This window comes from Pristiophorus japonicus, chromosome 22, assembly GCF_044704955.1.
Source record: "Pristiophorus japonicus isolate sPriJap1 chromosome 22, sPriJap1.hap1, whole genome shotgun sequence".
Taxonomy (NCBI): domain Eukaryota; kingdom Metazoa; phylum Chordata; class Chondrichthyes; family Pristiophoridae; genus Pristiophorus; species Pristiophorus japonicus.
In genome coordinates this window covers 69,503,022-69,526,659 of record NC_091998.1, presented here as the reverse complement: position 1 = coordinate 69,526,659, position 23,638 = coordinate 69,503,022, and the positions used below count along the sequence as shown (strand labels likewise).

At 49.7% G+C, this 23,638-nt stretch overlaps 1 protein-coding gene across 1 annotated transcript in view; it reads left to right on the top strand.

Annotated features, from left to right (window-relative positions):
* LOC139234659 (calcium-activated potassium channel subunit alpha-1-like) overlaps window positions 1-23,638 on the top strand; it is a 215,629-nt gene that overhangs the window by 1,739 nt on the left and 190,252 nt on the right. The window contains 5 exon segments of the mRNA XM_070865340.1: window positions 713-811; window positions 976-1,032; window positions 2,431-2,542; window positions 11,559-11,634; window positions 23,178-23,253. Of these exon segments, the coding sequence (XP_070721441.1) occupies window positions 713-811; window positions 976-1,032; window positions 2,431-2,542; window positions 11,559-11,634; window positions 23,178-23,253 (420 nt within the window).

Genomic DNA, 23,638 nt, shown 5'->3' with positions numbered 1-23,638 from the left:
CCTACTCCTGCACCTATTTTCTATGTTTCTATGCTTCTATGTATATTTGTGGGTGTATCTAGCAGGATAGATATGGGGGAACCAGTGAATGTAGTATATTTGAGGGTGTATCTAGCAGGGTAGATATGGGGGAACTAGTGAATGTAGTATATTTGGGGTGTATCTAGCAGGATAGATATGGGGGAACCAGTGGATGTAGTATATTTGGATTTTCAAAAAGCAAACATGTAGAAGAAGTTCTTACAAACTGTTGCTATATTTCTTGCTAGTTTACTCCATTATTTCTTAAAATGTTTGCCACTGCTTATCGACCATCATATCCCATAATCCACTTTCCCAATCTTCATTGGCCAACTCGCCTCTCATACCTCTGTAATTAGTTTAGTTTTTGTTTAAATTTAAGACCGTAGTTGTGGATTTAACTACATCACTCTCGAACTCAGTGTACACAACCCGACATCCTCCTCCCCAGTCCCTTCCCCACCCCCAGTCCCACGTCCCCCTCCCCCAGTCCCACGTCCCCCTCCCCCAGCCCCTCCCCTCCCCCAGTCCCACATCCCCCTCCCCCAGTCCCTCCCCCTCCCCCAGTCCCACATCCCCCTCCCCCAGCCCCCCTCTCCCCCTCTCCCAGCCCCCCCTCCCCCTCCCCCAGCCTCGTGTCCCACCCTCCTGCGTGTGTTAGCGTTATATGACTTGTGTTTCTCTTCGATAGGTGATGATGGTGTTCTTACTGAGCTTCGGTTCCCTCTTCATCTACTTCATGTCATCAACAGAGTAAGTGTGAATGGGGCAGGGACTGGGAAAGCCCTTCGTCCACCTTGAAATCTGGAGAAGACTTTCGGCTGGCAAAGCTTGTGGGGCGAGGGGGGATTCTCCGGCTTCGGTAGCAGGGGGTGGGATTGTGGGAGGAAAGATTTTAATTTGTTCTCCCATTCCTACAGGTATGAACAAAACCCCAGAATAATTTTGGACAAGCTGCAGGCAGTGGATCTGGGATTCAACGTATTCTTTCTCTTTTACTTTGGACTGCGCGTAAGTCATATTCCTTTCCGTCGTTTCATCGAGTTTGTGGATTCAAGCCCCACACCAGGGAGTTAAACACAAAAATTCTCCGCTGACTCTCGCAGTGCACTGTGCCTCGATTTTAGAATTCTCATCCTTGTGTTCAAATCCCCACATGGCCCTCGCCCCTCCCTATCTCAGTAACCTCCTCCAGTCCCCCCCCCTTCGATCTCTGGGCTCCTCCAATTCTGCCCTCTTGCCCATCCCCCGATTATAATCGCTCCACCATTGGTGGCCGTGCCTTCAGTTGCCTGGGCCCCAAGCTCTGGAACTCCCTCCCTAAACCTCTCCACCTCTCTTCTCCTTCAAGGCACTCCTTAAAACCCACCTCTTTGACCCAGCCTTTGACCATCTGTCCTAATACCTCCTTATGTGGCTCAGTGTCAAGTTTTGCCCGATTACCGTATTCTCTTATCCCGAGGGTCACCTAAAGCCTCGCGATTTCCCGCTACCCGCAGGCCTGGGAGGAGGGGATCTCTGGGGCAGCCTCACGTGGCCCATCGCTCACCTCAGCTCCCCCACTACCGCACTCCCACTCCCCTCCCCTTTACCCCTCTCCTCCCCTCCGCACTCCCACTCCCCTCCCCTCCACATTCCCATTCCCTCCCCTTTCCCCCTTTCCTCCCCTCCCCACTCCCCTCCCCTCCATATTCACGCACCCATCCCCTTTCCCCCCCCTCCTCCCCTCTGGGTGGGATGAGGGTGTGGGGGTGGGTTGGGGGTCAGTGGGGTTGGGGTAGTGGGGGGGTGGGGGTGGGAGTGGCGGGTGAGGTGGGGGTGGGGCGGGGTGAGGGTGGTGGGTGAGGTGGGGTGAGGGTAGGGTGGGGGTAGGGTGGGTGTAGGGTGGGGTGGGGTGGGGGGTGAGGGTGGGGGTGGGGGTGGGGGTAGGATTGGGGTAGGGTGGGGGTGGGATGAGGGTGGGGTCAGAGAGGGGTGAGGGTGGGGTGGGGGTAGGGTGGGGGTGGGGTGGAGGGTGAGGGTGGGGGTAGGGGTGGGGATTGGGTGGGGGGATGAGGGTGGGTGTGGGGTGGTGGGTGAGGGTGGGGATGGGGTGGGGTAGGGTGGGGGTGGGGTTGGGGTGGGGGTAGAGGGTAGGGGTGGGGTGGGGGTAGAGGGTAGGGGTGGGGTGGAGGTAGGGTGGGGGTGGGGTGAGGGTGGGGGTTGGGGTGGGGGTGGGGTGGAGGTAGGGTGGGGTGGGGGTGGGGTGGGGGCGGGGTTGGGGTGGGGTGGGGGTAGGGTGAGGGTTGGGTGGGGGTGGAGGGTGGGTAGGGTCAGTCACTCCTCCTCCCGGACCCCTGTAGAGTGAAGGTGGGCTGGGTGTGATGAGGAGTTCAGGCCCGAAGGCTCACCCCTCTCTCTGTGTGACAGTATATCGCAGCTGGAGATAAGCTTCGGTTCTGGTTCGAGCTCAACTCCATTGTGGATTTCTTCACTATCCCGCCAGTCATCGTCTCGCTCTACTTTAACAAGGACTGTGTCGGTGAGTGACCCCCACTCGCCGCTTGGTGACCGAGACCGTGGGCTGCGCTCCCCCATATTTCAAATCTTCGTCTTGTGTTCTTCACATCGAAGCCTCTCCCCAACGCCATGTGGGGGTCCTGAAACAAAGGATTGTGGTCCTGCTCCTGTGCTGGGGGTAGCCCAACCTTCCCGGAATGTTCTGGAGTCTCCGGCACGCTGCTGGAGCACCCTGGGAAAATAATCATCGGAAACAGGGACGGAGTGGTGGCTCCGTGTTTTGGAGCACTCCCGGAGGCTCGATGGTCTGCCGCAGTTTGATTGCCACAGTAACGCCACACTGCCTCCCCCCACCCTTCTGGTCAGTGCCACTCGTGACGCTGCCATTATGTCATGTGGTGAGACTTCCCAGCATGCCTTCAACCAGCATTGACGACCCTGGGATAGCCACACCTGAGGTCGCAAGTCGACCAATGGCGAATGGTCAAAGGGAACTCAGTCAATCTGATCACTTGTGGGTTGGCAGCAGAAAGCATGACCATGGAACTGCCGGATATTTCCTAACGAGGCTCGCCCCCAACTCCCACAACCTGACTCGCTCTGTGGGATCCTCTGTAATAGGCTCGAGGGGCTGAATGGCCTCCTCCTGTTCCTGTGTAACAGGCTCGAGGGGCTGAATGGCCTCCTCCTGTTCCTGTGTAACAGGCTCGAGGGGCTGAATGGCCTCCTCCTGTTCCTGTGTAACAGGCTCGAGGGGCTGAATGGGCCTCCTCCTGTTCCTGTGTAACAGGCTCGAGGGGCTGAATGGCCTCCTCCTGTTCCTGTGTAACAGGCTCGAGGGGCTGAATGGGCCTCTTCCTGTTCCTGTGTAACAGGCTCGAGGGGCTGAATGGCCTCCTCCTGTTCCTGTGTAACAGGCTCGAGGGGCTGAATGGGCCTCCTCCTGTTCCTGTATACCTATCCACATTCTGTACACAGTCCATTTCGCATGTTCACCGACTGTAATGTCTGTAAGCTTGTAATGTTTGTAGCGCCACACTGTGGATGTGGACGTATTGTGTATTGCAACTACAGAGTTAATAATAAACAGAAGCAGGAGGTTCCGGATTCTTCCTAGAGCTGCCTGCCATGTGAGAAAGCTGTGTTGTGCGCTGTGCTCTATGAATAAATCACATCTGGCAACGAAATGGGATTTTTCGATGATCTCAGCTGCAATTTTTATTGGTGAAGGATTCAGCCAGCTGACTCAGAGACTTTGGGAGCTTCTCTGCCTTTGGAAAAAGCTACAAAATCCGAGGTAAAATACAGCACACTGCCGAGATCGAAATGGCTGCATCCGTAGGAGTCATGTGTCATTTAGGGGAATATAGACACCACCGGAAACGATTTAAAGCGCATGTGGATTGGCTAGAAGTGTATTTCACTGCAAATAATATCATCGAAGTTCCAGGGAACCGGGCTGTGTTGGAACGGAAGCGAGCTATCTTCTTATCTGCAGCATCCAACATTGTACGAAACCCTTGTAAATCTGCTTGTGCCTGACGAGCCAAGGGACACAATGCTTAAATAGATTTTAATGAAGCTAAAGCAGCACTATAACCCCAAACTGTTAGAAATTGCTGAACGCTATCGTTTCGATATACGAAATCAAAAGACTGATGAAAGTAGCAGTGATTACATCGTAGCATTAAAAAAGCTATCTATTTACTGTAATTTTGGAAACATTCAAAACCGAGCATTGCGGAACCGTTTTGTTTGTAGGCTGAAAAATAATGCGATCAGAAAGAAGTTATTGACGACGGATGACTTGACTTTTGAGATTGTTTTTCAGACAGCGAGATCGATGGGCATGGCTGATCAATATTCCCGAGAATTTCATAATAATTACAGTCGTCAGTCAACCGAGGTAAATCACCTGCAGATTCAAAGTAAAAGGCAGAGGGGGCCCAAAGTCTCAGAAACTGGAAATTCTAACAGAGCGTCGAAGTCGTGCTATAGGTGCCTGGGACAACACATTGCTCAAAGTTGTCCATACGTGAAGGCAGAGTGTTTCTTCTGCAGGAAGACTGGGCATCATGCGAAGGCATGCCGACTGAAGGGTAAATCAGCTTTTAAAGCTGAGTCCAGTGTTCAAAGCTATGAGTAGAAATCCCAAGAGACTACATAGCATGGAAGAACAACAACAAGACGAGGAGATGTTAGAGTTACACGTCATCAGTAGCACGAGGTTAATGGACAGCGATTCGAAAAGTATCAAAATCCACATAGATGTTGCGGGATTCAAGATACCAATGGAAATCGACACGGGTGCATCCGTGAGTGTAGTACCGGAGTCGCTGTACCTCGACAAATTACGTGATTTCTAACTGGAGAAATCCAAGATAGAGCTGCGAGGCTACTTGGGAGAGAACATTCCTGTGGTAGGTTGTATCACCGTACCGGTGAAATATAAAGATCAATTTCAGAACTTGCCTCTAATAGTAGTGAAATGAGACAAGTCTGCCTTACTGGGAAGAAATTGGTTGGGATCACTGAAGCTGGATTGGAGTAAGATTTTCTGTGTTGAAACGAGATTTTCATCAACGGATGAGGTTGTCAAAAAGTACCGAAGGTGTTCTGCGAAATAGGCAGTCCGATCCAAGGCTTCAAGGTGAGTGTCAGGGTACAGAAGGATGCTAAATCGGTTTACTACAAGCCACATTCCGTATCATATGCACTCAAGGAGAAAGTTGAGCAAGAACTCAAAAGACTAGAGACTGAGAACATTATTTGTAAGATAGATCGATGTAATTGGGCTACACCCATTGTTGTTGTACCCAAGTCCGATGGTAAGGTAAGATTGTGTGGTGATTATAAAGTAACCGTAAACCAGGTTCTAGAGGGTAATGTCCCCAATACATTGCTGAATATAGAAGATTTGTTCACAACACTGACAGGTGGTCAGATCTTCTCAAAACGGATCTTACGAATGCCTACTTACAGCTTGAACTAGATGAGGAGTCCAAGTCATGCTTGACTACAAATACTCATCTAGGCCTGTATCAATTTAATAGGCTACCGTTTGGAGTGTCTTCCGCCCCTGCCATATTCCAAGGGGTGATGAACCAGATTTTGCAAGGTATTGAAGGGGTAGTATGTTATTTGGATGACATACTAATTTCAGCACCAAATAGGCAAATTCATAATAACATATTGAATGAAGTCCTCAAACAGCTAGAGAAGCACAGAGTACGAGTGTCTGCTCGTAAGTGTGAGTTATTTCAAAACTCAGTGGAGTACTTAGGGTACAGAGTAGACAAAGATGGTTTATATCCAACCATGGGAAAGCTGGATGCAATCAGAAATGCAACCACTCCCAGGAATGTCACTGAACTTCGTTCATTCTTCTAAACTATTATGGGAAGTTCCTACCAAATTTGGCTATAGTATTACATCCACTGAATGAACTATTGAAAAAACAGGTCCATTGGAAGGGGTCAAAAGAATGCGATACAGCATTCAAGGAGTGTAAAAGCAAATTGTAGAGAGCGCCATGTTAGTTCACTATGACATATCTAAGGAGATTAAGCTAGCATGTGATGCCTCTCTGTATGGAGTTGGGGCAGTGATCTCTCATGTACTACATAGTGGGGAGGAGAGACCAATTGCTTTTGCCTCACGCACTCTCAGTGCCAGTGAGAGTAATTATGCGCAAATTGAAAGGGAAGCTTTGGCATTAATTTTTGGGATCAAGAAATTCCACAAATACTTATAGGGTTGTAAGTTTACCATCGTTACGGACCATAAGCCCCTGACAGCAATCCTCCATCCAAAGTCCCCAGTTCCAACATTAGCTGCAGCCCGAATGCAGAGATGGGCTTTGATTTTATCAGCATATACATATGATATTGAATACAGACGATCAGCTGATCACAGTAATGCTGATGCTATGTCTAGATTGCCTTCCCCATCACAATTAACACCCGATAGGGAAGAAGTGTTCTATTTTTCATACATTGATGAACTGCCAGTCACAGCTGAAGTGATTGGTAGAGCAACCAAACGTGACCTAGTGATGTCAAAGGTGAATGAGTATATTGCAAATGGATGGCCAAACCAGGGAACAGACAAAGATACACATCCATTCTTCATTCGTAGGAATGAATTATCAGTCGATAAAGATTGTATCGTGTGGGGTGCAAGAGTGGTTATACCAAACAAATTCAAGTCCAAATTATTAGGAGACCTCCATGACCAGCACCTGGGAATGTGCTTGACCAAGAGTTTTGCACGCAGTTATTTATGGTGGCCAGGTCTTGATAAAGATATAGAGTACATCGATACAGCATTCCAGTGAAAAAGAAGGGCGGTAAGAGAAGGGATAACCAGCCGTGGATAACCAAGGAAATAAAGGAGAGTATCAAATTAAAAACCAATGCGTATAAGGTGGCCAAGGTTAGTTGGAAACTAGAAGATTGGGAAAATTTTAAACAACAGCAAAGAATAACTAAGAAAGCAATAAAGAAAGGAAAGATAGATTACGAAGGTAAACTTACGCAAAACATAAAAATAGATAGTAAAAGCTTTTACAGATATATAAAACGGAAAAGAGTGACTAAAGTAAATGTTGGTCCCTTAGAAGATGAGAAGGGGGAGTTAATAATGGGAAATGTGGAAATGGCTGAGACCTTAAACAATTATTTTGCTTCGGTCTTCACAGTGGAAGACACAAAAACCATGCCAAAAATTGCTGGTCACAGGAATGTGGGAAGGGAGGACCTTGAGACAATCACTATCACTAGGGGGATAGTGCTGGACAGGCTAATGGGACTCAAGGTAGACAAGTCCCCTGGTCCTGATGAAATGCATCCCAGGGTATTAAAAGAGATGGCGGAAGTTATACCAAAATTCTCTGGACTCTGGGGAGGTACCAATGGATTGGAAAGCAGCTAATGTAACGCTTCTGTTTAAAAAAGTGGGCAGACAAAAGGCAGGTAACTATAGGCCGGTTAGTTTAACATCTGTAGTGCGGACAATGCTTGAAACTATCATTAAGGAAGAAATAGCGGGACATCTAGATAGGAATAGTGCAATCAAGCAGACGCAACATGGATTCATGAAGGGGAAATCATGTTTAGCTAATTTACTGGAATTCTTTGAGGATATAACGAGCATGGTGGATAGAAATGTACCGATGGATGTGGTGTATTTAGATTTCGAAAAGGCATTCGATAAGGTGCCACACAAAAGGTTACTGCAGAAGATAGAGGTACGCGGAGTCAGAGGAAATGTATTAGCATGGATAGAGAATTGGCTAGCTAACAGAAAGCAGAGAGTCGGGATAAATGGGTCCTTTTCGGGTTGGAAATCGGTGGTTAGTGGTGTGCCACAGGGATTGGTGCTGGGACCACAACTGATTACAATATACATAGATGACCTGGAAGAGGGGACAGAGTGTAGTGTAACAAAATTTGCAGATGACACAAAGATTAGTGGGAAAGCGGGTTGTGTAGAGCACACTGAGAGGCTGCAAAGAGATTTAGATAGGTTAAGCGAATGAGCTAAGGTTTGGCAGATGGAATACAATGTCGGAAAGTGTGAGGTCATCCACCTTGGGAAAAAAAACAGTAAAAGGGAATATTACTTGAATGGGGAGAAATTACAACATGCTCCGGTGCAGAGGGACCTGGGGGTCCTTGTGCATGAATCCCAAAAAGTTAGTTTGCAGGTGCACCAGGTAATCAGGAAGGCGAATGGAATGTTGGCCTTCATTGCGAGAAGGATGGAGTACAAAAGCAGGGAGGTCCCGCTGCAACTGTACAGGGTATTGGTGAGGCCGCACCTGGAGTACTGCGTGCAGTTTTGGTCACCTTACTTAAGGAAGGATATACTAGCTTTGGAGGGGTACAGAGATGATTCACTAGGCTGATTCCGGAGATGAGGGGCTTACCTTATGATGATAGATTGAGTAGACTGGGTCTTTACTCGTTGGAATTCAGAAGGATGAGGGGTGATCTTATAGAAACATTTTAAATAATGAAAGGGATAGACAAGATAGAGGCAGAGAGGTTGTTTCCACTGGCCAGGGAGACTAGAACTAGGGGGCACAGCCTCAAAATACGGGGGAACCAATTTAAAACTGAGTTGAGAAGGAATTTCTTCTGCCAGAGGGTTGTGAATCTGTGGAATTCTCTGCCCAAGGAAGCAGTTGAGGCTAGCTCATTGAATGTATTCAAATTACAGATAGATTTTTAACCAATAAGGGAATTAAGGGTTAAGGGGGAGTGGAGCTGAGTCCACGGCCAGATCAGCCATGATCTTGTTGAATGGCGGAGCAGGCTCGAGGGGCTAGATGGCCTACTCCTGTTCCTAATTCTTATGTTCTTATGTTTTTATCGTGAGTCAGTGATGACATGTCAATTGGTAAGCAAGCAACCACCACCAGTACCATTACAGCTACGGAAATGGCCTCCCAGGATGTGGCAAAGGCTACATATCGATTTTGCTGAGTTAGAAGGACAACAATTGTTCATTGTGATTGATAGCCATTCAAAGTGGGTTGAGGTGTTTCCACTGTGGAAAATAACAACAATTAAAACATTAAGCATTTTGCGAAGTTTATTTTCTTCATTTGGCCTCCCAGAAGAAATTGTGTCCGATAATGGACCACAATTTCATTCAGAAGAATTTGCACAGTTCACGAGCAAAAATGCTGTGAAACATACCAAGGTTCCACCATACCATCCTGCTTCGAATGGTGCAGCAGAGCGCACTGTACAAATTGTAAAACGTGCCCTCATAAAACAAATGTTAGATCCAAATCCATGGAAACAACAGTTGTCATTGGATCACAAATTGTCTAATTTTCTAATTAAGTATCGTAATACTCCTCATACAACTACTGGTAGAACACCAGCAGAGTTGTTTCTCAAACGACAGCCACGAACCAGATTCTCGTTGTTAAAACCAAACTTGGCACAGTCCGTAGAAGAGACACAATTAAGACAGAAAGAGAATCATGATAAAGGTAGAGTAAAAGAGAGAAGTGTGAAATTAAACCAGAAGGTGAGAGTGGAGAACCATCACCATAAATGGGTAAAGTGGTTACCAGGAAGAGTGGTGAAGATATGTGGTCCTCGCACATATTTGGTAAAGATGTTTGATAATGGACAGGTTAGGTTTGTTAATATTGATCATATTTTACCTACAGACATGGAAGGAGTTGAAGGTGGGAATGATTCAATTATTTCTGACTCATCAGATAGTTTTGATACACCAGTAGCAAATCCTAAATCCAATGTACTGGAAACAAATCCAGGAGAGAATCAGAATTAAAATCTGAGTCCGAGTCAGGAAAACAAAGAGTCTGAAGTTAGAGTGAGTTCAAATGGAAATCAAGGAAATTCCGTGGAGGAAAACGTTCCTCAGGATGAGTCTCGAATGATTTTAGATTCGAGACCATGTTTGGAAGGTTCTGTTCGAGAGCGAAGGTACCCTCTTCAAAACAGAAAACAAGTGGTAAAGTTAAATTTGTAAATATGGCAAAATAAGTCCATATCCTGTGTTATGTATAAACATGCAAGTTATGTATGATGTTTGTTATAATAACTTCATTTAGGAGGGAGACGTGTAATGTCTGTGAGCTTGTAATGTTTGTAGCTCCACACTGTGGATGTAGACGTATTGTGTACTCATCATCATAGGCAGTCCCTCGGAATCGAGGAGGACTTGCTTCCACTCCCAAAGTGAGTTCTTTGGTGGCTGAACAGTCCGATACGAGAGCCACAGACCCTGTTACAGGTGGGACAGACATTCGTCGGGGGAAGGGGTGGGTGGGGCTGGTTTGCCGCGCGCTCCTTCCGCTGCCTGCACTTGACCTCTTCACGCTCTTTGTGTCGAGACTCAAAGAGCTCAACGCCCTCCCGGATGGACTTTCTCCACCTCGGGTGGTCTGCGGCCAGGGTCTCCCAGGTGTCAGTGATGATGTCGCACTTTACCAGGGAGGCTTTGAGGGTGTTCTTATAACGTTTCCGCTGTCCTCCTTTGGCTCGTTTACCATGAAGGAGCTCCACGTAAAGCATTTGCTTAGGGAGTCTTGTATCTGGCATGCGTACTATGTGGCCTGCCCAGCGAAGCTGATGGAGCGTGGTCAGTGCTTCAACACTGGGGATGTTAGCCTGGTCAAGGACACTGATGTTGGTGCGCCTGCCCTCCCAGGGGATTTGCAGGATCTTGTGGAGACATCGTTGGTGATATATCTCCAGCGACTTGTGGAGACATCGTCCATGCCTCAGATCCATACAGGAGGGGGGTATTACTACAGCCCTATAGACCATGAGTTTGCTGGTAGATTTGAGGGCCTGTTCTTGAAACACTCTATTCCTCAGATGGCCGAAGGCTGTGCTGGTGCACTGGAGGCGATGCTGAATCTCTCCATCAATGTCTGCTTTTGTTGATAAGAGGCTCCCGAGATATGGGAAATGGTGCACGTTGTCCAGGGCCACGCCGTGGATCTTGATGATTGGAGGGCAGTGCTGTGCAGCAGTGACAGGCTGGTGGAGGACCTTTGTCTTATGGATGTTAAGCGTAAGGCCCATGCTTTCATATGCCTCAGTGAATACTTCGACTATATCCTGGAGTTCAGCCTCAGAATGTGCACAGACGCAGGCATTGTCCGCATACTGCAGCTCAACGACAGAGGTTGGGGTGATCTTGGACCTGGTCTGGCCTGTACTGCAACTACAGAGTTAATAATAAACAGAAGTAGGAGGTTCCGGAGACTTCCGAGAGCTGCCTGCAATGTTAGAAAGCTGTGTTGTGTGCTGTGCTCTGTGAATATACCACACCGCCCTTTGCATGGAGTAGTTCAATCTCAACTCTCTGAAAGAAAGACTTGCATTTCTATAGCGCCTTTCACCACCCACCTCGGGACGTCCCAGAGCGCTTCACAGCCGATGAGGTACGTTTTGACATGTAGTGACAGTTGTATTGTGGGAAACGCAGCAGTCATTTTGTACACAGCAAGCTGATTTTAGTTTTGTTTGTTTGCCCTCCCACAGGCTTGAGGTTCCTGAGGTCACTCCGCCTGCTGCAGCTGCCAGAGATACTGCAGTATCTGAGGATCCTGAAGAGAAAGTAAGTTGGGTTGTGAGTGACAGCTGGATAATGTCAGCGGGATGGCACCAGCTCCGTACAATGCCGGCACCCAGCCAGAAAAGTGCCAGAAGATGTCAGCTACTAAACATTGTCTCCCCATTAGCCCCCTTCCCATCATGGCCTGAGAGCTGATGGATGGACGGCTGGCCAAGACCCATAGGCGCTGCACCCTCTCTCTCCCCCTCTCTCCCCCTCTCTCTCTCTCTCCCTCCCTCTCTCCCTCTCCCTCTCCCTCTCCCTCTCCCTCTCCCACTCCTACTCCCACTCCCACTCCCACTCCCACTCCCTCTCGCTCTCCCTCGCTCCCTCCCTCCCTCTCTCTCTCTCTCTCCCTCAGCCTCTCTCTCTCCCTCTCTCTCCCTCCCTCTCTCTCTCTCTCCCTCTCTCTCTCAGGCTGGATTACTGTCATGTACGTACATTTGGGATCACTAGCCACGAGATGGTGTCACTATTGGAGGCCATTGTGCTGCATGCACATGTGTGCAGCCCAAGTATAAAAGGCCAGCCATTTTGTATATTAGTCACTTTGGGCCTTAATAAACCGAGCCAAGGTCATACCCCTTGTAGTTAAACAGAACTCAGTCTGACAGTTATTGCATACACAACATTTGGCGACGAGGCAACAAGAACCTTTGTATGCAAAAATGAGCACAATAGGATTGTTGGAGCGATTTGTGGAAGGAGAAGATTGGGCAGATTTTGTGAGCCGTTTGAGCCAGTGCTCCATGGCCAACAAAATGGAGGAGGTCGGCGACGCAGATCGGCGCCAGGCGGTGTTCCTCACGGTTTACGGTCCAGAAATTTATGGTCTGATGAAGAATCTACTCCAGCCTGTGAGTCCAACAGAGAAGACGTATGAAGAATTGTGTACACTGGTACAGGACCACCTTAAGCCAGACGAAGGCATCACCATCTCGAGATACAGATTTTACACGCACGTTCGCTCAGAGGGCCAGAATGAGGCGGAATTCGTTGCTGACCTGAGACATCTAGCGGGACCGTGTAAGTTCAGGGCTGTGTTGGCAGACATGCTGCGGGACTTCTTTGTAATCGGCATCAACCACAAGGTGATCCTGCGTAAACTACTGGCGGTGGAGACGTTGGACTTGAACAGGGCCATCACGATCGCTCAGTCATGCATGACGACGGATAGAAGTCTAAAGCAGGTATCAGTGAAAAATCAAAACTCGGCAAGTACTGTAAATATGATTGATTTGGCGTTCGGCAGAGCGGCACATGGCAGGGCCTACCTGACTGTGTACGCGAAACCTGTGGCTGCCCAAAGTCTGCCAGCGGGAATGTATCCGACTTCTCCGTGTTAGCGTTGTGGGGGAAATCACCAGCACCGGCATTGCCGATTTAAGCAATATAGTTGCAAAGGCTGTCTGAAACTGGAGCATCTCCAGCGCGAGTGTCTGCAGATGAGCAAGCGTGCTGCGACACAACACATGGAGGATGATGGTCAGACTACTGCGGATCCAGATATGCAATCCGAGATGCCAGGAAGTGAATGGACTGAGAGACTGGATCAACTGGGCCTTTATTCACTGGAGTTTAGAAGGATGAGAGGGGATTTCATAGAAACGTATATTCTGACGGGACTGGACAGGTTAGATGCGGGAAGAATGTTCCCGATGTTGGGGAAGTCCAGAACCAGGGGACATAGTCTTAGGATAAGGGGTAGGCCATTTAGGACTGAGATGAGGAGAAACTTCTTCACTCAGAGAGTTGTTAACCTGTGGAATTCCCTGCCGCAGAGAGTTGTTGAGGCCAGTTCATTGGATATATTCAAGAGGGAGGTAGATGTGGCCCTTACGGCTAAGGGGATCAAGGGGTATGGAGAGAAAGCAGGAAAGGGGCACTGAGGGAATGATCAGCCATGATCTTATTGAATGGCGGTGCAGGCTCGAAGGGCCAAATGGCCTACTCCTGCACCTATTTTCTATGTTTCTATGTTTCCTAACTAAGATCAAACCGATAATGATCAACGTGAAATTTAATGGGGTGCCGGTATCAATGGAACTGGACACGGGGGCGAGTCAATCGATAATGAGCCAGAGGGCATTCGACAAGCTGTGGGGTACTAAGGCTGTGAGGCCCAGGCTGAGTCCAGTCAATGCCAAGTTGCGCACGTACACCAAAGAACTCATAACGGTGATTGGCAGTGCCACAATTAAAGTGTCGTGTGACGGTGTGGTTCACGAGTTACTGCAATGGATTGTCCCAGGCCCAACGCTGTTCAGCAGAAAAATAAGATGCGATTGGAATGACATCAAGGCGTTGTCATCGGAGAACGATACATGTGCCCAAGTACTGAGCAAGTTCCCCTCGCTGATCGAACCAGGCGTCGGCAAATTCACGGGAGCCAAGGTGCAGATCCAGATGGACTCGGATGCAAGACCCGTCCGTCATAAAGCTCGGGCAGTTCGGTGTATGATGAGGGAGAGGTTGAAATTGAACTGGACAGACTCCAGAGTGAAGGAACCATATCACCGGTAGAATTTAATGAATGGGCCAGCCCCATTGTTCCTGTGCTGAAAAGTGATGGCACTGTCAGAATCTGTGGAGACTACAAGGCTATGATCAACAGGGTTTTGAAACAGGATCAGTACCCGTTACCGAAGGCTGATGACTTGTTTGCAACATTGGCCAGGGATAGTCGTTCACCAAACTGGACTTGACGTGGTCTACATAACACAGGAGCTGGTCGAGACGTCAACGAGACCTATGTGCATTAACACGCATAAAGGACTGTTTATTTATCACACGTGCCCTTTGTGGATTTCGCTCGGCTGCAGCAATATTTCAGAGGAACCTGGAGAGTCTAATGAAGTCTGTTTCCAGAACCGTCATGTTCCAAGATGACATCTTGATCACAGGTCGTGACTCCGAGGAACATCTGAACAACCTAGAAAAGGTTGTTCTGGACAAAGTGGGATTCAGACTGAAACGCTCGAAGTGCATCTTCATGGCACCGGAGGTTGAATTCCTGGGGAGGAAAATTGCTGCTGACAGCATCAGGCCTACGGACGCGAAAACCAAGGCCATCAAAAATGCACCCAAGCTGCAGAATGTGACAGAGCTGCGTTCATTCCTGGGTCTACTCAACTACTTTGGTAACTTCCTACCTAAATTGAGCACCTTATTATAACCACTGCCCATGCTGCTAAGAAAAGGTGACAACTGGGTTTGGGGTGCGTCTCAAGACATAGCTTTTGAGAAAGCCACTAATCTGCTTTGCTCTAAAAGCTGCTGGTATATTACGACCCATGTAAACGTTTAGTATTGGCCTGTGATACTTCGTCATGTGGGACTGGTTGCGTACTCCAACAAGCTAATGAGTCGGGTAAACTTCAACCAGTCGCGTATGCTTCAAAAAGTTTGTCTAAAGCGGAAAGAGCCTACAGCATGGTGGAGAAAGAAGCACTAGCCTGTGTGTATGGGGTTAAAAAGATACATCAGTATCTGTTTGGTCTTCGGTTTGAACTGGAGACAGATGACAAACCGCTCATTTCACTGTTCTCTGAAAACAAATGTATCAATACCAATGCTTCATCCCGCATCCAGAGGTGGGCGCTGACATTATCCGCTTATGATTATGTCATTCGCCATAGACCTGGCTTAGAGAATTGTGCCGATGCTTTGAGCCGTCTGCCATTGCCCACACCGGAGGTGGAAACGCCACAACCGGCGGACCTATTGTTAGTTATGGATGCTTTTGAGAGTGAAGGAACTCCTGTCACGGCTCAACAAGTTAAGACCTGGACTAGCCAGGATCCCATTTTATTTTGAAGAGTTGCATCCTCAACGGTGATTGGTCTACCATTCCCAAGAAAATGTGCGAGGAGACCAACCTTACATTCGTCGCAAAGTCAAACTGTCTATTCAGTTGGATTGTATACTGTGGGGCAATCATGTTGTTATGCCCAAGAAAGGGAGAGAGAAATTTGTACAAGAGCTACATAGCACACATCCTGGCATTGTAATGATGAAAGCCATCAGCAGATCTCATGTATGGTGGCCGGGAATTGACTCTGAGCTGGAATCATGTGTGTATCAGTGCAACACTTGCATGCAGCTCAGTAAAGTACCAGGGGAATCGCCGCTGAGTCTGTGGTCATGGACATCTAAACCATGGTCCAGGATCCACATCGACTTTGCAGGTCCCTTCCTGGGGAAGATGTTTTTAGTTGTGGTGGATGCATATTCGAAGTAGATAGAGTGTATAATCATGTCATCCAGCACATCCACAGCTACCATTGAGAATCTCAGTGTCATGTTCACGACACATGGTCTGCCTGACATCGTTGTTAGCGACAACGGATCGTGTTTCACCAGTCAGGAGTTTCAAGAGTTCATGAAACTCAATGGTATCAAACATGTAAGGTCTGCACCGTTCAAACCTGCATCCAATGGGCAAGCAGAACGTGCTGTCCAAATCATAAAGCAGAGTATGAAGCGAGTAACCCAAGGGTCACTGCAGACCCGCCTGTCATGCATACTGCTGAGTTACAGGACAAGACCACACATGCTTACCGGAGTCTCGCCTGCTGAACTAATGATGAAGAGAGGTCTTAAGACCAAGCTATCTCTTGTACACCCTGACTTGAATAATCATGTTGAAGATAGAAGACAAAGTCAGCAAGGGTATCACGATCGCGCAGCTGTGTCATGCGAGATTTCTGTAAATGATCCCGTATATGTTCTGAATTATGGTCAGGGTCCCAAGTGGATCGCTGGTACTGTCATGGCCAAGGAGGGCAACAGAGCATTTATTGTCAAGCTCAAAAATGGGCAAACGTTCAGGAAACATATGGATCAGACAAAGCTACGGCACACAGACAAACCGGAACAGTCGGAGGAAGAGACAATCAACGACCAACCAACTTACCCCCAGTCATCAGACTCAGTGGTCATCAGTGAATCGGGACTTTCAATCACTGACATGTTCAATGAAAATGGACTTTCAATCCCTGACATGGCCATTGCCACTCCCACCAGGTCAGCCACCCAGCCACCAGTCACAACAGACTCTGAACACTCTCCCAAGGCTGGAGTCAAACTGAGACGGTCAATCCGGGAGCGTAAAACACCGGACCGTTTTGTATATTAGTCACTTTGGGCCTTAATAAAGCAGAGCCAATTTTATGTTCAGAATAAGTCCACAAGACTGTGTACTGTAAGCTCAAACTGTTGTGGCCTTGGTCTCTTTAATGTAACTCCAGAGTGAGGAGGCAGTATGGTAGGCTGCCTTTTATACCTGCTTACCCAGGGTGTGCAGGTGACCCTTGGGTCTCCCACAGGTGCGCCCCCTGGTGGCAAGTCTTGCACACTGGTAAAGTTTACATACATAACATCACACCGCTCCCCCTCCACCGCCCCCCCACCAAAGTCTTCGATACAAGTTATTTACAGGTTGAGGCGATCTGAGGCTCTGCGTTCCCGGGTTGATCGCCTGAGTTGAAGTCCTGGCGTGGGTGAGTCGGTCAGATCATTGCTGCACTGCAGTGTGACTGGTCTGATCGGACTGTCGGGCATGGTGGGTTCACAACAAACACTCTATTCCCTTCCTTGGCTAACACAGTGCCAGCAACCCATTTGGGACCATGACTGTAATTAAGAACAAACATGGGGTCATTAACCACAATGTCACGCGATGCAGCCGCGCGATTGTGGTACACGTTATGCTGGTGACGCCGGGTTTCTATGTGATCATTGAGATCTGGGTGGACTAGGGAGAGCCTGGTTTTGAGTGCTCTCTTCATTAACAATTCTGCAGGGGGAACCCCGGTGAGCGAGTGGGGTTGCATGCGGTAGCTGAGCAGAATCCGAGATAACTGGGTCTACAGGGAACTGTCCGTCACGTGTTTCAAGCTTTGCTTGATGCTTGGACTGTCCGTACCGCTTGACCATTGGATGCGGGCTTAAATGGCGCAGACCTGACATGTTTGATGTCATTGCGGGTCATGAAATCGTTGAATTTACGAGCTGGTGAAACTTGGTCCGTTGTCACTAACAAGGATGTCGGGCAGACCATGGGTGGTGAACATGGCCCGGAGGCTTTCAATGGTGGCAGTGGACGTGCATGATGACATTATTATACATTCAATCTATTTAGAGTAAGTGTCCACCGCTACTAGGAACATCTTCCCTAGAAAGGGGCCAGCGAAATCTACGTGGACCCTGGACCAAGGTTTGGAGGGCCATGACCACAGACTCAGTGGGGCCTCCCTTGGTGCATTGCTCAACTGTGAGCAAGTGTTGCACTGGTGTACGCATGACTCCAATTCCGAGTCAATGCCGGGCCACCAAACATGCGACCTGGCAATAGCCTTCATCATGACTATGCCTTGGCAGGTACTATGAGGGTCGCGTATAAATGTTTCCCTGCCTTTTTTTGGCAAAACTACACGATTCCCCCATCAGAGACAATCCGAATGGATGGATCCTTGCGTCGGTGGAACGGCTTAATTTCGTCTTGCATTTTCCCGGGAACCACCGACCAGCTCCCACTAAGTACGCAGCTTTTTACTAGTGATAGCACAGGGTCCTGGCTAGTCCAGGTCCTGATTTGGCGAGCCATGACAGGTGACCCCTCGCTCTCAAAAGCATACATTACAAGAAGCAAATCTGTGGGTTGCGCCATTTCCACCCCGGTGGTGGGCAATGGTAGCCGACTGAGGGCATCAGCACAGTTCTCCGTGCCTGGTCTGTGGCGGATTACGTAATTATACGCAGATAACATTAGTGCCCATCTTTGGATGCGGAACAAAGCATCGGTGCTAATACCTTTGCTTTCAGAGAACAGCAAAATGAGTGGTTTGTGGTCGGTTTCGAGCTCGAACCGGAGCCCAAATAGGTATTGGTATATTTTCTTCACCCTGTATATGCATGCTAATGCTTCTTTCTCAACCATACTTAGCCTTAGATAAACTCTGGACACATATACAACCAGTTTCAGTTTGCCTGACACATTGGTTTGCTGTAACACACAATCGACCCTGTATGAAGATGCATCACAAGCTAGTACTAAACGTTTACATGGGTCATACAATACAAGTAACTTGTTAGAACATAGCAGGTTTCTGGCCTTATTAAAGGCTGTCTCTTGAGATTTACGCCAAACCCAGTGGTCACCCTTGCGTAGCAATAAATGCAAGGGGTCCAGCAAAGATCTCAACTGCGGTAGAAAGTTACCAAAGTAGTTGAGGAGTCCCAGGAACGAACGCAGCTCCGTCACATTCTGTGGTCTGGGTGCATTCTTGATGGCCTCCGTCTAGGAGCCCGTGGGTCTGATGCCTTTCGCCGCAATCTTTCTCCCCAGAAATTCGACCTCTGGCACCAGGAAAACACACTTGAAGCATTTCAGTCCGAGTCCCACTCTGTCCAGTCGCTTTAGAACCTCTCCGGGTTGTGCAAGTGCTCGGTGATGTTGCGGCCAGTGATCAAGATGTCGTCTTGAAACACCACTGTGCATGGAACCGATTTCAGCAGACTCTCCATGTTCCTCTGGAAGATGGCTGCAGCCAAGCGAATCCCAAAAGGATATCTGTGGTTATATGAACCATCCTTTGTGCGTGTTGATGCACGTCAATTTTTTCGAAGGTTCAGCCAGCTCCTGTGTCATGTAAGCAGAGGTTAGATCCAGCTTGGTGAATGACTTCCCCCCTGCTAGCATTGCAAACAGGTCATCCGCTTTGGGCAGTGTGTACTGGTCCTGTGACGAGACTCGGTTGATCGTTACCTTGTAGTCCCCACAGATTCTGACCGTCCCATCGCTCTTCAACACTGGAACAATTGGACTGGTCCACTGGTTGAACTTGACTGACGATATGATCCCCTCTCGTTGAAGTCTGTCCAGCTCGATCTCGACTTTCTCTCACATCATGTATGGAACCGCTCGGGCCTTGTGCTGAACGGGTTGTGCATCAGGGACTAGATGGATCTGCACTTTGGCACCTGTGAAGTTGCCGATGCCTGGCTCGAATAACAATGGGAATTTGTTTAGCACTTGGGCGCACGAGGCATCATCCACCGAAGACAGTGCGTTGATGTCATCCCAGTTCCACCGGATCTTTCCTAGCCAGCTTCTGCCGAACAGCGTTGGGTCATCGCCTGGTACAATCCATAGTGGTAAATCATGCACAGCTCCATCATACGATACTTTCACTGCCGCACTGCCAATGACTGGTATTAGCTCTTTGGTGTAAGTGCGCAGCTTGGTATGAATTGGGCATAGTTTGGCCTTTGTGCCTTGTTGCCCCACAGTTTCTCAAAAGCCTTCTGGCTCATAATTGACTGACTCGCCCCCGTGTCCAATTCCATGGAAACTGGAATGCCATTTAATTTGACTTTTAACATTATCGGAGGGCTTTTGGTGGTGAAGATGTGTACCCCATACACTTCCTCTTCAGCCTCGGGTTGAGTTGCCTCTCTTACTCGTTCAGCATGATCCACGCCAGATCGGTCATCTTCTGCCGACTCTGCCACGTGGTGAGTTGCAGCACGTTTACACATTCACTGGACGTTCCCCATTGTTCCACAGCCCTTGCATCGACATTGATGGGCTCGATGATTACCCCCACAGCGCCAATATAGTGTTAATGGATTCGCATTCATGCCCCACGGTTGACTCTGAGTCACCCTAGGTCTGGCCTCTGCGGGCGTGTAGGCCCTGCCATGTACAGTTCTGCCGGCTGAAGGCGTTATTTTATGCACAGTACTTTCCGGTGAGCTTCGATGCTGCAATGATATCAGTTTAGAGTTATCATTCGTGGATATGAAAGCCTGGGCTATCGTGATGGCCTTGCTCAGATCTAGGAATTCGGCAAACAGCAGTTTGCGAAGAATGACCTTGTGGCCGATTCCAAGCACGGAAAAGTCCCCCAAAAATTCAGCAAATACGCACGGTCCCTCAAGGCATCTTAGGTGGGCGACATAGCTCGCCACGTCCTGGCCCTTGGAGCGGTGGTGCATGTAGAAGCGACAGAAACATAGAAACATAGAAAATAGGTGCAGGAGTCGGCCATTCAGACCAAAACTGTACACAATACTCCAGGTGTGGCCTCACCAAGGCCCTGTACAACTGTAGTAACATCTCCCTGCCCCTTTACTCAAATCCCCTTGCTATGAAGGCCAACATCCCATTTGCTTTCTTAACCGCCTGCTGTACCTGCATGCCAACCTTCAACCTGGCCATTAAAATGCTCTCCTTCAGTTGAGGTGTTCCCGAACCAGCGTACACAACTCTGCATATGTCTTTTCCGTCGGTTTCGTCGGTGATGGCAGATTTTTGATGAGGCCATATATCGTGGACCCACATACGGTGAGGAGAATCGCCCTGCGCTTGACCGTGGTCTCAGCCGTATCCAGCTCGTTGGCCACGAAGTACTGGTCAAGACGCTCAACGAAGGCTTCCCAATCAGCACTTTCAACAAATCTCTCAAGAATACCAACGGCAGCCATAAACACGTGAAGGTTCATGATCTGTTACTCGTTGCCAATTGTTATGTTCAGAATAACTCCACAAGACTGTGTACTGTAAGCTCAAACTGTTGTGGCCTTGGTCTCTTTAATGTAACTCCAGAGTGAGGAGACAGCATGGTAGGCTGCCTTTTATACCTGCTTACCCAGGGTGTGCAGGTGACCCTTGGGTCTCCCACAGGTGCGCCCCCTGGTGGCAAGTCTTACACACTGGTAAAGTTTACATACATAACAGCCAAGCTCATATCTCTTGGAGTTAAACAGTACTCAGTCAAACAGTTATTGCAGAGACAACAATTACAAAGCGGAGGTAGAGATGGCTCAGCATTGCAGAACCCTGGTCTGACCTCGCGAGTGACTGCGTCCCGCTCCGGTGTGGTGGTGGGAGGCGGTGAGCCGGGGTCAAGGGGGGGGTGTGAGCCGGGGTCGGGGGTGGGGGGGTGAGCCGGGGTCGAGGGGGTGTGAGCCGGGGTCGGGGGGGGTGTGAGCCGGGGTCGGGGGTGGGGGGGTGAGCCGGGGTCGAGGGGGTGTGAGCCGGGGTTGGGGGGGGGGTGAGCCGGGGTCGAGGGTGGGAGGGGGGGGGGTGAGCCGGGGTCGGGGGGGGGTGAGCCGGGGTCGGGGGTGGGGGGGTGAGCCGGGGTCGAGGGGGTGTGAGCCGGGGTTGGGGGGGGGGTGAGCCGGGGTCGAGGGGGTGTGAGCCGGGGTTGGGGGGGGGGTGAGCCGGGGTCGAGGGTGGGGGGGGGGGGGTGAGCCGGGGTCGGGGGGGGTGAGCCGGGGTCGGGGGTGGGGGGTATCGGCCTGGGAGGGGGAACAGCGCAGATTCTCCGCAATGATACCGGGCTAAAAGCTTCAATTGTGAGGACAGGTTGCCCAGACTGGGCTTGTGTTATCTTGAATTTAGAAGATTGAGAGCTGATCAAATCAAGGTGTTTAAATCGTTTAAAAGGAGCAAAGGGTAGAGAGAGAATCAATTCCCTCTGGTGGGGGGAGTCCAGAACAAGGGGACGTAACCTTAACATTACAGCCCGGCCGTTCAGGGTGATGTCAGGGAGCACTTCTTCACACAAAGGGCCGTGGCAATCTGGAACTCTCTCCCGCAAAAGCTGTGGATAACGACTGAAGTCGATCAATTTTTACTGGGTCAGGTTAACAAAGGAGGTGAAGCAAAGATGGGTAAATTGAGCTGAGGTACAGATCGGAGCTTCAGTTCTGAAAGACGGCCCCTCCGACACTGCGGCGCTCCCTCAGTACTGCCCCTCGAACAGTGCGGTGCTCCCTCAGTACTGTCCCTCCGACAGTGCGGCGCTCCCTCAGTACTGCCCCTCAGACAGTGCGGCACTCCCTCAGCACTGCCCCTCCGACAGTGCGGCGCTCCCTCAGTACTGCCCCTCCGACAGTGCGGCGGTCCCTCAGCACTGCCCCTCCGACAGTGCGGCGCTCCCTCAGTACTGCCCCTCCGACAATGCGGCGCTCCCTCAGTACTGCCCCTCCGACTGTACGGCACTCCCTCAGTACTGCCCCTTGACGGAGCGGCGCTCCCTCAGTACTGCCCCTCCGACAGTGCGGCGCTCCCTCAGCACTGCCCCTCCGACAGTGCAGCACTCCCTCAGCACTGCCTCTCCGACACTGCAGCACTCCCTCAGCACTGCCCCTCCGACACTGCGGCACTCCCTCAGCACTGCCCCTCCGACAGTGCAGCGCTCCCTCAGTACTGCACCTCCGACAGTGCGGCACTTACTCAGCACTGCCCCTCCGACAGTGCGGTACTCCCTCAGCACTGCCCCTCCGACAGTGCGGCGCTCCCTCAGCCTGGATTATGTATCTGGAGTGGGGCTTGAAACGGTGACCTTGTGCCTCAGAGGCGAGAGAGCTCTGCACTGAGACACACTGGCTCTTGTTGAAAAATCGAATTGTGCGCCTCGCGGGGAGGAGCGGGAACATTTGGACGAAGAAGGAGATGAGAAGCGTGTGATATTTCCCTCAGTGTTGAATTGCTGTGATCACCATTCCTACTGATTTTTTAATCTTTTATTCTGCAGCACAAAAATCAAACTGGCGAAATTGCTGTGTGTGTTTCTGGGCACATGGCTGACGGCCGCTGGTTTTATCCACATGGTGAGTTTGCAGCCCGGCTCGATCCGGCTTCCACCCGAGTTACTGCTGGCTTTCCAACAACACTTTCACACACGCCAAGTCTTGGGAACAAGACTCTTCTTATTAACAACAACAAGAGCATCTTGAATTTCTGTAGCGGCTTGATGTGGAAGGAGGTCCTGAGATGTTTCTCGGAGGCTTGGGCAAATGAGCTGCTTCGGCCAAGGCGGCCAGGTTAGAGACCGGCAAAGACTCACTCAAAGAGGCAGGATTTAAGGAGCGTCTTCAAGGAGGAGGTGGAGGCTGAGAGGCTTGGGAGGGAGCTCCAGAGCCTCGGGCCCAGGCAGCTGAAGGCACGGCCACCGATGGTGGGTCGCCAATAGTGGGGCCACGGGAGAGGGTGCTG